Raw genomic sequence first — 13,347 nt, 5'->3', positions numbered from 1 at the left:
TTCATTCAGGGGTAAGCCTTTAGAGCAAAAACTAAGATTTCCCAGAAAAGAAATCCTCCCTCAGGACTGCAATATAGAAATACTGAATTTTCATTTTCAGCCTGTCCTACAATTGTTAGTCCCTATAATCATGTTAGCCAATTCTTTAAATCTATCCCCTCTTCTCGTGTTTGTGTGTATGTGTGTGCATGTGTATGGATGTGTGTATGTTCCCTCAATATCCCTCCCTCCCCGCACACCCGCACCCACACCCTCACACACACACACAGAACTGCTTCTATTTTTCTAAAGAACCCTGATTGATACAGTTAGAATCTACAAAGTAAAACATAACCAAGTATACTCATCACGTAGATTGAAAGTGGGTCTGAAGGTCTGCTTGTAAACACTTCTACACTTTTTAAAAGCACCTTTTTAAAAATGCATTTATTATCAAAATTTGAACTTCATGGATTTTGGTAACAAAAGATCAACCTTGAGTTCCCACACTTTTCTACTTTTGCACTTCTCCATTTTTTTCCAAGAAATGATTCAATACATTTTTAAAAATAATAAACTGTCAAGGAAACATTTAGCTCAAGACAATTATTTATACTTGAGTTCCCCAAATTGAGTGTTGCAAGCTAAGATGCCACCACGGTGAACTCACCGAATATTTTAAATGAAGAGAAACACAAATTTTTGTCAGAAACTGCAAGAACTACTAGCTCAAGACAGTTCCCAGTTTTAACATTACACTCCTTTCCATGACTTCATTTCCTTGAACATACTACCAAAAAAATCAGAGTACAACAGAAAAACAAAAAACAATGTAATTCTAAGGTTTAAGCATCTGGGTAGTGCCCAATACACATTCCAACAATAATCGGTAATTATGGTTATTTAAGAATGAAATAAAGATATTATTCTTTAGATTTTTGTATATAATTTTCCAATAGATACCATATTATTAGGACATGAGTATAAATTATTTGGACCCAACTACTTAATAAAAGAAACAGCTAAATATTTATATTTCTTTTAGCCTAGGAGCACTGTGAAAATACCACTAATACACTAAGGGCACCATGAAGCAATACAGTCTAGTTAACTTCTGATTTATACCACAATGTCTTCAATTTGTACTTAATTTGGAAATAAATGGTACAGATGCTTTATAGATTTACTGCAATAAATATCTAGTAAGCAATATTTAAAAAACCAACCATAAGCATTATAAAAGCAAATATCAAGTTATTAAAATGCAATATATACAACTAAAGCTATAGTAATATGTGTGACTGAAATAAAGATGTAATCAGCAAAGACAGTATCTCTATGACCTAATTTTATTTATTTATAACACATTTATTTCCTCTATTATAAAAATATTCTACCACAGCACCTATAAAAAATAGAAACAGGACAATTAGAACAAATGTTGATGATCATTTATAGAAAATCATGAAACAACAAAAGAATTCTGCAGTACTTTCAGAGAACTAATTTCTAAAATCAAAATATTTCTTTAGTGGCATAAGAAAAAAAATGATGAGATTTCTTTACTTTGATAATATTTGCCAAAATCTACCCTGGCAGATCATGCTGAAGATACTACAATTAAATAAACAGCTACTGCAGAAAGAATTTTATTTCTGACTGGTTTTATCACTTTGTATAACTTTAAAGAATGAGTTATAAATATGGTTTCTGTAAGAATTAAGTAATTTTATATCATTATATTCCCTGTAGGACAGACTAAAATGTTTATACAAACGGTGATTTTTTATTTCTCTCTTCAAATGTTTTCTTCTTAGTCTAACCTTCATACCAGCTGCTATTCAACTAATAAAATGTCATTTTTACATAAGATTCCATGAAACATCATTCATCATGTAGAAAAAAGAAAAGACCTTCAATGTCTCTAGTATTTGAAAACTGTGTGCTGCTTCAAGTCAAACATTTAGGACTGATTAAGGGGAAAATCTTATAATTTAAGTGGCAGGTAAGTCATCTTCTGAAGATGAAGAATTTGTAGGATTTGGAGTAAGTTATCAAAATGTTTAACTCCCCCCTCAAAAAAATTTATAAAGTCTAAATTAAAGGATATTGCCAGGAAGGATAAGATGACAATGTTTCTAGAGAACAAGGAAATACATACAGAATAGCTGAGTTCAGTCTTAGTTTTGTAGAAAGATAAACAGATAATATTACTCAAATTATTCAGCTGCAAACACCTTATTGCATCTTTATTATAAAGTCATTTACCCTAGAAGCATACTGACACTGTGAAAACAATTTTAGTATTTGCTGGCTCCCTCTGAAATTCCACTAAAATCAGAGTAAAGAAATAGAAAAAGCAAAGAAATAACCCCTCAGTGTCTATAAAGAAGAGAAACTACAATGGGTAAAGGTGGCAACAAGTTTTTGAAAGATGGCAGGTGGATAGAGTGCGAAGTGACTTGGCAGAACAGAAAAGCCTCAAACCAAACTGCCTGCCAGGGGATTAACAGCCTAACAGATCTGGTTCTCAGAACTCTACAATCATCAGGCCACAAAGAAGACAGAGGAGAGATACAGAACTCAGAACAGGAAAACTAGCTGAGAATCTGTGTAAGGAACAATTAGAACTTTCTAGATCCCCTTCCCTACTCCGAAAGAAGTCCAAAGATACAGTATCTTCAAAAATGAAATCAGAGAAGCTCCAACTCAAGGCGTCAAAAATAGGGGGAAGGCAAGGTGAGATATAAATTAAAATCAGATGATTTAGATGAAAATAGGGGTGCTGAATGGTGAAACATCCTCATCCCCAAAACACGTTTCCCCATCCTGAGTTCCATAACGCTTGTTCATGCCTCACAAGAAAAGAGAAGACCTCAGAGAAAAGGGGTCTACAAGTACTGTCATTTTTCCAGTAAATTTCCTTACAGCAAAAGCATCATTCTGCAATACCCCAAGGCTCTAAATTTTAAATTAGGTTATCAGTCTAAAAAGTTTTCTTTATTCAATATAAACAAATGACTGAAAGATTGACTAGCGAATGCTTAGAGGTAGAACTGTTCTAATGGTGACTCAGTCTGCAATGAACCAACTCCTTTCCTAAAGATATAAAATCACTCAATTAACTTGGTTTCCTGTACTATCTGACAACTGTTTTCAAATGTTTAGAAGAAACCTTTCTCCAAAATGTTTCTCCTTACCTGCTTCAAAGCTATCTGGATTTACAGGAACCCATCTTCCTCATCCCATCTGATTCTGATGTTCTTTAAAACTTGCTTACAGTCAAAAGTAGCCATTTGAACTCAACAGTATTTCATTCTCTTTCATTCCTCTAGTCTCTACACTCAAACATGATGGCTCAATATTCTTTGGTCATATTCTTTGTGTAAAACATTTCTTCATATTGAAAAGTGAAAAAAGAAAAGAAGTGTTCTATGAAAAGCCAGTGCTCTAAAAACAGTGTTAGAAATAAGTCTGAATCAATGATAACATCTCTTTTCAATCCTTCATACTGCCAATGGGTTGGAGCAGTACTAGCACCAGCCACAGGTCGTTTTTCCTGTATATTATTATATTTAGCCCACTGGAGGTGGCCTATTCTCATATATTTTTAAAAATGGAAATAGAAGACATTTGAGATAATAAGAAAACACAGGACATTTCAGAAACCTTTCCACATGACGACTTTTAAATGCACAGCACCTGAAGAACTATCCATTAGTTACACAGTCCTGGGTAATTAAAGCATATTTTGGGGATAAAGATGGTGTTAAGTATATGAGAGTGCAGGGGCAAATTTTCTTTTAAGGTCTAAGAACAAGTAAAGTTGTATTTTCAAATCTTCTCCACTTCATGCAAACATATACTATGCTAGGTCACTGATTTTCAGACTCATATTGTGCAGCTTCTAACAATTATTATTTGAGGTAAGATAATTAAAATATTCAAAAATAAAAAAAATTTAACATAATCTTTATTCTTCTAGAAATTAGAATTTAAACACTACCTATCAAAATATATAGCACAAATCATTAACAAATCATTTAAATAATTTCTGCCTTTCTACCACGTGGGGTCACAGTGAGAAGTCAGCAGTCTGCAGTCCAAGAAACAGCCATCACCAGAAGAATCCAACCATGCTGGCAGCCTGATCATGGACTTCTGAGCCATCAGAATTTACATCATCAGCTGAAGTAGGTACCCCTACAGATACATGAAACCACCTCCTAGCTTTGTGACCTTGTAGTTCATAGTCAAATAGAGGAGAAGATAGGCAAATAAGTAATTCTGTAATTCAGTCTGAAAAATCACTCAGTTGAGTTGTAGAAGAGGGACTGGAAGAAGCCCAATATTAGAATCATGTTAATATTATAATCATGAGACAAGGACTTGGGCTATGGCAAGCTGAAAAGAAGATTGATTTAATGTGCTGGCTTACAAGAATAGAGGGGATGAAGGAATAAGTTAAATGACACCAGGATAGGGCTCAAAGTTCTTTGGTATAACTGGCCCAGGCTCTTCAATAAGTTAAGGTCACAGGAAAAAAAGATGGGGGTGGGTGGGTGTTTTATAATTAAAGACAAGAAAACTTCTGAATAAACGAGAGAAAAATATAGAGTAAGTATAATGAACACTCATAAGAAGAAAATGTCACAGGATGTGAGGGCTCAAAGAAGACAGAAGACCCTGAAATGAAGATACTGGGATTGGATTGTTAGGAAAAGGTCAGACATGGTCTCCCTAAAAGGACTGACCTTGGCTGGAGAAAAGCAGAGGCTGGTGATTAATTCTTAGAAAACGCATATGGTTTACTAGGGAGCGAAAAAGAGAAAACATCAAAGAGACCAAGAAGGAAATCAAAGGGAAATTAACTTACAATGTCCTGGAACCTAAAGAAGGGAGGAATTTCATGGAATACATGAATGAGTGTGTCAGCTAAAACCAAAGGAGGAAATGAATGTGTCCTCCAATGAGGTTTATGTTACACACATATATAACACATGTATACATATATAAATACATATGTATGCACATATATGTTTGCATGTTATAGGTTAATCTAGCATGATTTATCTAAAAGACTTATCTTTTTCCCATTAAATTTCCTTGGTACATTTGTCAAAAATAAATCAATCATTAAAGTGTGCACCTGTTTTTCAACTCTATTCTGTCTCATTGATCTAAATGTTTATTTTCATGCTATCACAGTTTCTTGGTTAGTATAGCATTATAGTATGTCTTGAAATCAGATAGTATTATACCTGTTTCAACTTTGTTCTTGTTTAAAGTAGGTTTGGCTATTCTAGGTTCATTACATTTCTACATAAGTTTTAAAACTGGCCTGCCGATTTCCACCAAAAAACCAAAAAAAGAACAAACAAACAAACAAAAAACCCAAAAAACAAATCCATAGGGAGAATTTTTCTTAGCAATATTGAGTCATCTAATCCATGAACATGGATATACATTTACTGAGGTGTTTTCAGAGTGCTCAGCAATGTTTTGTAGTTTTTATTTTACATGTCTTACCCATATTTTGTTAAGTCTACCCATCCTTAATATTTCTAGGTTTTAATGTTATTGAAAATGACATTTTGAGAATTTCAGTTTCCAGCTGTTTACTGGTAGTGAAGAGAAATGAAATTGATTTTTATATGCTGACCAAGTATCTTGTGACCTTAGTAAATTTACCAATAGCTTTATTGGAGAATGTAATATACAATCATGTTGTTTGCAAGGTACAGGTTTACTTATTCCTTTACAATCTGTATACTTTTATGTGTTTTTTTGTTTTTGTCTTATTGTACTGCTTAGGACTCCCAGTATTATGATGAGTGGAAGTGCTGACATATCAAATCTGTTAGAATTCTGCTTATTCTATTACAAATTATTTCAGGTATGTAAGTTGAAAGATTTGTGAATGAAAAAACTATGAAAGTGAAAGATGTCATGAAAATTAAGAGATGTGAAATATTATTCAACCAAAACAAAATATTAGTTGTAAGAAAAATTGTGTAATCATGTGGACTGCTCCCTTTTCTTTGATGACAGATGAAAAATATATTGAGTCTTTAGGTTCATTCCTTTATTGTATCCTGAACTTGGCCAATGATGGTTGTAAAAGCTCAGTTCATTCAAAATGAAATAAAATTAAACCAACTAATTAAATATTACTTTTGCATGAATTTTATAGATGTTAGAAATATTGAATCTGTAAATATTCAATATTTAAAAGTATTTTGAAGGGCTAGAAAAGCTTTGAATGTAATTGCAGTTAGTTTAACAGAAGATGAGAGATGATTCATGACTATGAACATTAAGAGAAATTACTGCTTTTTCAGACTACAAGTTGCCTAGAGACTAAATACTTAGGAAATTGTTGAAAATATTTGATGTTATTTTTCAAATGTAAAATCTTGACTCAAACTGGAATATTATTCAGTTAATGTCAACAGCATCAAATAAAAAAAGTGTATTCACAATTTTTAATACCAGCAAATGATTCAGAAATTACTATTTTGTGTGTGTATATATATAAAACAAATTGATTTTTTTTCTCCTATGTTTTCTTCTGGAAGCTTTTATAGTTTTAGCTGGTGATGTGCCCAAAATTATTTTGGAAATGTTGACATATCTTTAGAATTTTACTATATCAAAGAGCAATCTTCAGATCTTAGTTTTCATATAGTGCAAGAAAACTATCCACATTTGCTTAATTACATTAGTACATTTGAGGGAGAAATGAAAAGAAAAAGTAAAACTGCGGGCCGAATATTCTCCCAATTTCAAGATCCAATTTGTGATTTTCAGGTATATTATTTGCATCTCTCTGATGCTTATTTAATGGAACAGTAAACATGAAATTTATTAAGAAAAGCTTTGACTTACTTGATTTACTTCCTTCATTGCATATTCTTAAATTTAGTGACTTAGAACCAAATTAGAACATGTGGAAAAAAGTTTTTGACTGATGCTATACACCCTTTCTCCCTAGAGTGACACTGGCAGCTTTTATACAGTGAGGTATTCATGTAAATGTTTCTTATTGAAATATTTTTCTTAAATGCCAAGTTTATTATTTCAAATATTCTTTCATTGAGCTACATGAGATCAATAAATGTCATTAATATCTTTAAAGTCATGAATTTCTCATTTAAGTAATTTACAAGTAATTCAAAAATCTTATTTTCTCATTTTAGAAAATACATGTTATTAGCTAACAGGTAGAAAACAAATTCAGAAAGTAACTATAGGTACCACCAATATTAATTTTTTGAAATTTCTATTAAATATTCCATGTCTTAAGATACTATATTAAAACTACATAGTAGATACAATTTTTATTTTTTTATTTTTTTAACATTTTTAAATTGAGTTATAGTCATTTTACAATGTTGTGTCGAATTCCAGGGTAGAGCACAATTTTTCAGTTGTACATGAACATATATATATTCACTGTCACATTTTTTTTTTGCTGTGATACAATTTAAAAAATGCTGATGGTACTTTAACAAATGTTTCTGTTCACTTCGACAGTTTATTTCAATCACTTTATTAACTAGTTATTTCAATCACTTTATTAACTAATATAAATTTATGATATTTCCTTTTTTCCTAATTATTGTAAAAATTCTTTACTTGCCAGAAACATTAATAGAACATGACTGATATTCTTATATATTTAGAAACGTCAACTTTAATGATACAACTTCTTCAGCACCTTTGTGTCTGAATTTTATATCATTAGTCATAACAAATCACATTTTTGTTGAAATAATAAAAATATTTCTCATTGAAATCACTTTGTTTTACTTTGCACTGAGTCCTACAGTTTTAACAGATGTTCCACACTGTTCTAAATTCTTCAACATATCAGAAGATGTTCTACATTGCAATTTATTATTAACATAATTTCTTCATTATACTCCCTCATAGTCAAAAGATTTGTTTACAAAACTGAAAAGAAATGATAAACTGTTTCATAGTAAAATTTATACTATTAATCAATTATAGCATTTATCAAGGTTACTCTTAAAACTGTTTTCTAATTAGCAGGGACTTACTTCAATATTTTAAAATTTTCAATTTTAAAAATCAAAGAGGAAGGAACACTTTCTAACTCATTCTATAAGCTCATGCTGAGGTCAGCATTAGCCTGGTAACAAAGCCCAACAAAGATACTACAAAAAAGAAAAGCTACAGATCAGTATCTCTTATGAACATTGATGCAAAACTCCTAAACAAAATACTAATAAAGAGAATTCAGAAACATTTAAAAACATTTAAAAACATTTAAGGTTGAAAGACTTAATATTGTTAATATGTCTATACTACTCAAAACAATCTAGTTTCAATGCACTTTCTTTCAAAAATCCCAATGACATTTTTTGCAAAAACTGAAAAACTCATCCTAAAATTCATATAAAATCTCAAGTAACCCTGAATAAACAAAAGAGTCTCCAAAAAGATGAAAAAAGCTGGAGGACTCACACTTCTGGATTTCAATATGTGCTACAAAGCCTTCGGAATCAAAGTAATATGATAATTGCATAAAGATAAACATACAGACCAATGGAATAGAACAGAGAGGCCAGGAATCCTTGCATTTATGGTCAAATGATTTTTGACAAGAGGGCCAAGGCCATTCACTGAGGAAAGGATGGTCTTTTAAACAAATGGCTTTGGAAAAACTGAATACCCACAAGCAAAAGAATGAAGCTACACCTTTACCTCACACCATATACAAAAATCAACTCAAAATAGGTCAAAGAGAAAAGCAACAAGGATATATTGTATAGCACAGGGAATTATAGCCATTATCATGTAATAACATTTAATGGAATGTAATCTGTAAAAATACTGAATCACTATGCTATACACCTGAAACTAATATAAAATCATAAATCAGCTATGCTTCAATTTAAAAAAAAAAGAGTTAAGAACTTAATGTAAGAAATAAAACTATAAAAACTCTTAGACAAAAAAATAGTACAAAAGATTCACAACACTGAATTTGGCAACAATTTCTTGGCTACAGCATCAAAGGCATAGGCAATAAAAAAAAGTAAAATGAACTGAACTTCTTGAAAATTAAAAAAAAATTGTGCATCAAAAGATACTATCAACAGAGTAAAATGGAAACCCATAGAACTGGAGAAAATATCTGCAAATAATATACAGCTGATAAGGGTTAAATATACAGAATACATAAATAATGCTAAAACTCAACAGAAAATAACCTGATTTAAAAATGGGCAAAAGACTTGAATAGATATTTTTCCAAATAAGATACACAAATGGTCAATGAGCATACAAAAAGATGCTTGATACCATTAATCATTAGGGGAAATGCGTATCAAAATTACAGTACCACCTCACACCCATTAAAGTGGACATTGTCAAAAAATAAAAACAAAAACAAAATAAACAAAAAAACAAGTGTTGGCAAAGATATGGAGAAATTGCATCCTTGTGCACTGTGGGCAGGCATTTAAAATAGTGCAGGTGCATGGAAAACAGTATGGTGGTTCCTCAAAAAAATTAAAAGTAGAATTACTATATGATCCAGCAATTCCACTTCTGGATATATATATCGAAAAGAATAGAAAGCAGGTCTCAAAGAGATATCTGTATATCCATGTTCATAGCAGCTTTATTCACAGTATCTAAAATGTGGAAGCAACTGAAGTGTCCACTGACTGATCCATGGATAAGCGAAGTGTGAGATTTTATTTATACACAAACACACACACACACACACCATGAAATATTTTCAGCCTTAAAAAGGAAGGAGATTCTGACATACGCTGCAACATGAATGAACCTTCAAGACATTATGCTAAGTGATGTAATTTAGTCACAAAAAGATAAACAGTGTATGATTCCACTTATATGAAGTACTTAGAGTAGTCAAAATCTACTAAAATCTACAAAACCTAACCTAATTTCTAGATACAGAAATTAAAATGGTGGTTTCCAGGAGCTACAGGGAGCGGGTAATGGGGAGCTATTGTTTAATGGGTATAGAGGCTCAAGTTTTACATATCTGAAAGTTATTAAGATTGATGGTGGTAATAACTGTACATTATGAATACATTTAATAACACCGAACTGTACACCAGAAAGTAGTTAAGGTGGTAAGTTTTATGCTATGTGTATTTTATCACAAGAAAAAAATCAAGAAAAAAATTTTTAACACAGTAGATAGCTTTTCTTTCTCTTTCCATAGCATGCAGGACATAGCTCTAACATAATACTTATAATATTATTAGAAAATCACCTGTTTAAGTACTCTCTCTCTTAAAAGACTACTATCAGCTTGTGAAACCAAGTGTCTCCAATGTCTAGTAGAGAAGTGCCTGTTCCAGTGTGTAGGAGGCAGCAGAATGTGGTCATTAAGATACCAGGCTGGGTTTGCACATCAACTCCATCATTTACTAGCTTTGCAGACTTGACCTAGTCACTAAGTCTCCAAGCCTCAGATTTCTCAGGTGTGAGATGGAAATAAAAATACTATTATCTCATTGGGTCATTGTGAAGATTTAAAATATAACATAAAATTTGTATTGTTAAATATATTATTATTAAAATCACTCCACAGATTTTGCTGAACTCAACTGAATAAATTCTTTAAACTGTTTTAACATTATACCATCACAGCTAAATTTAATGAAGCTAATGAAAAAAATCTCTCCTTTCTGTTCATCAAAACAAATTTAGTTTCCCTAATTAGATTATTCTAATTCTGGAAAAGCTATATACATTCTACAATTTGCACTTTCTTACTCTTGATTTCCTTTAAGCGAAAATTTTATTTTAGACACAAACTGAAAGATTTCACAAATTGCCCCTCCACTCTGGAGATATCGGTCAAGTATATTCCACCTTTTATCTTTTATAAATCTTAACAGATTAAAAACGTGAAACATAAAAACTGCATTTTAATACAATGTACATAGTCTCAAGAAACCAACTCACTTAAGAACCTATTTCTTACTTACGCAGGTGGTTGGTTTCAGTTACAGTGTATTTCTAAATAAGTTTCTGCTGAAAAGATCACTTACTGCAACAATGATAATGGAAAATCATTGCATGGCACTAAGAACACGTTCATTACAGAAATAAAACAAAGACAGTACATGATTATGTGCAAAGTATTCCTGTTTCATTTCAGGTATAAGTAAATAAAAACTCTGCAACCATAAACAAATCAAAATTCTATCCTATGGCTAAGCAGAATTAAATTGCCTGTTTTGAGAGAGAACAAAATTTAAGTTTTAATTGCCATTCAGATTCCTTGTTCTTCTTTCTCCCAAATTATAGCACAACATAAGTTATTTAAGACTTAAAGTAAAGTTTAAATACTACAAGACTTTTATAGATTCATTACTTCACCAAATTATTTCCAATCTTTTTTTTGGATGAAGACCTCCTTCAATTTAAGTAAAATTATTCTTACCTCCTGATTAAATTTATGTGCCATCTCATTCAGAAGTGAAGAAAAGAAACTAGTGTTTTGCAGCAGGACTCGACCCATAACGCCGAGATACGTTGACATCACTACAGGATACCTCTGTACAATTAAAATACAGCATATGTAAAACTGTTATGGTACAAGTATAAACAATTATTAACATCACTGACATACATGGATCTACTTAAGAGCTTGACTTAGAAAATAACCAGTGTTTTCATATTTTCCATATATAACAAAACTATTTTTTTCCATTTCTCTGCTTAAAATATTTGTGTACAAATATACATGAGTATGAGTGAATTAGATGAGACATCAAGGGAAATCTATGCTTCCCTATGTGCAGAGAAAGGGCAAAGCTGTATAACTATTCTGAAATAGTTAATTTACCGAATTTATTTCAAAATGATCAAATAATAAGAAAAGCTTTCCTTTTATTTCTAACAATGAAGAAGTAATTTTCCAATGAAGAAGAAAAATAATTAAAATAAAACCCTACAATCCAACAATAGTCTTAGAAGATTAAGAAAAATCTTACCTCCCCTTCTATAATACCTCTGAAAACACAAGGTAGAATTGGTTGAAACATTTGCGGGCCTAATACTGGGTTCACTTTAAGGGCATTTTCCACAACCTAAAAAGCCAGAAAGACACTCTGGTAATACTTTATATGCAAGTCACTGCTTTATACAAAATACAGGCAAAGAAAACAATTTATTAAATGTCACGCACCAAATCTGAGAATACATACAAGTACATGAAGTATTCAACATTCTGGCACTAGACACACTTTTCTAAGATAATCTATTAAAAGCTGCAATTTAAGTGTACAATACATGTTTAGACACAGCTATATATCTTGCATTGAATTATAATTAATCACATTCTGATAATATAGGCATCATGTTGTTAATGTAATTCTTATCTTTGCATTTTAAACAAATAACCTTGAAAAAATGTTGCACTTATAGAGGCAATAAGGCATTTCAAAAGTATTGGCTTTTAATAGTGAAAAGGGAAATTAGTAACAACTATAGCTACTATCCAAAAATAAGTCTACATTTAAATTTATCAATGAATTGGATGGAAAAGGGCATGTTGCATATACACTGCATATTTATTAAATGAGAAATAATCCTATTTATTATATAAATTATATAGATTATTAACCATGTACACTGATTGATACAGGTGACAAATTTGTACATAAATTACTTTTATATGAGTGAGATGGGTTCCTTCCATAACAAAGACAAGTAGCATGAAATTCAAACTGGGATGGGATTTTTGTTTTGGGTTTTTTTGTTGTTGTCTTTTAAGGGAGTAAGGAAGGCAGTGCTCAGGGAGCAGCAGTGAGGACCAAAAAGAAATGTTCCACACTTCAGCCCCACTGCTTGAGGGGTAAGAATGAAAACAGACACCATTTGAGAGGGTAGTAGGCAAGTACCAGCCTCAAGGCAGAGCCAGGTTTCTCTTAAAGCTTCCAGCAATGTGTCTGAAGACTGACTACTGGCATTCTGCGTGGGAGCAGCATTTACTGTGCAGGACTGTTTTAAACATTAAGGGGTTTTTAGCATCTCTGGTCTCTGCTCATTAAGTGCCAACAGCACAGTGACAATCAAATACACCTTGCACATTTTAACATTCTCAAAGTAAGCAAATACTACAATGAATGATAACATCGTCTAGTTTCGTGCAAAAAAGTAAAAGGAATGTCCAAATAAAATTTTAAAAAATATAAAAACTTCTACTGTGTGTCAAACACTATGATATCTACTAAGAGATACAGGAGAAAAGATATCACTGTTCCTGATTAAAAGCAATGGGAGATGATGAGATTCAGAACATGATTAAACTGGACTTCAGTGAAGTTTATTTTGTTAAAAAAAAATAGA

The 13,347-nt window shown here is 31.7% G+C and overlaps 1 protein-coding gene across 4 annotated transcripts in view; it reads right to left on the bottom strand.

Moving 5' to 3' along the window:
- The window catches only part of IPO11 (importin 11), a 169,026-nt gene that overhangs the window by 51,506 nt on the left and 104,173 nt on the right, over positions 1–13,347 (bottom strand). For all 4 annotated transcript variants that reach the window (XR_010378510.1, XM_010974915.3, XM_031445867.2 and 1 more), the window contains exons 25-26: positions 11,991–12,086; positions 11,438–11,551 (exon numbers count right to left, since the gene is read on the bottom strand). Coding sequence is in view for 3 of the 4 variants with exons in the window: in XM_010974915.3 (XP_010973217.1) it covers positions 11,438–11,551; positions 11,991–12,086 (210 nt within the window). In the remaining variant the exon portion in view is untranslated. The remainder of the gene's footprint in view (positions 1–11,437; positions 11,552–11,990; positions 12,087–13,347) is intronic.

This window comes from Camelus dromedarius, chromosome 3 (assembly GCF_036321535.1).
Source record: "Camelus dromedarius isolate mCamDro1 chromosome 3, mCamDro1.pat, whole genome shotgun sequence".
NCBI lineage: Eukaryota > Metazoa > Chordata > Mammalia > Artiodactyla > Camelidae > Camelus > Camelus dromedarius.
The sequence above is the reverse complement of the archived record's forward strand: the minus strand, read 5'-3'. Positions and strand labels throughout refer to the sequence as shown.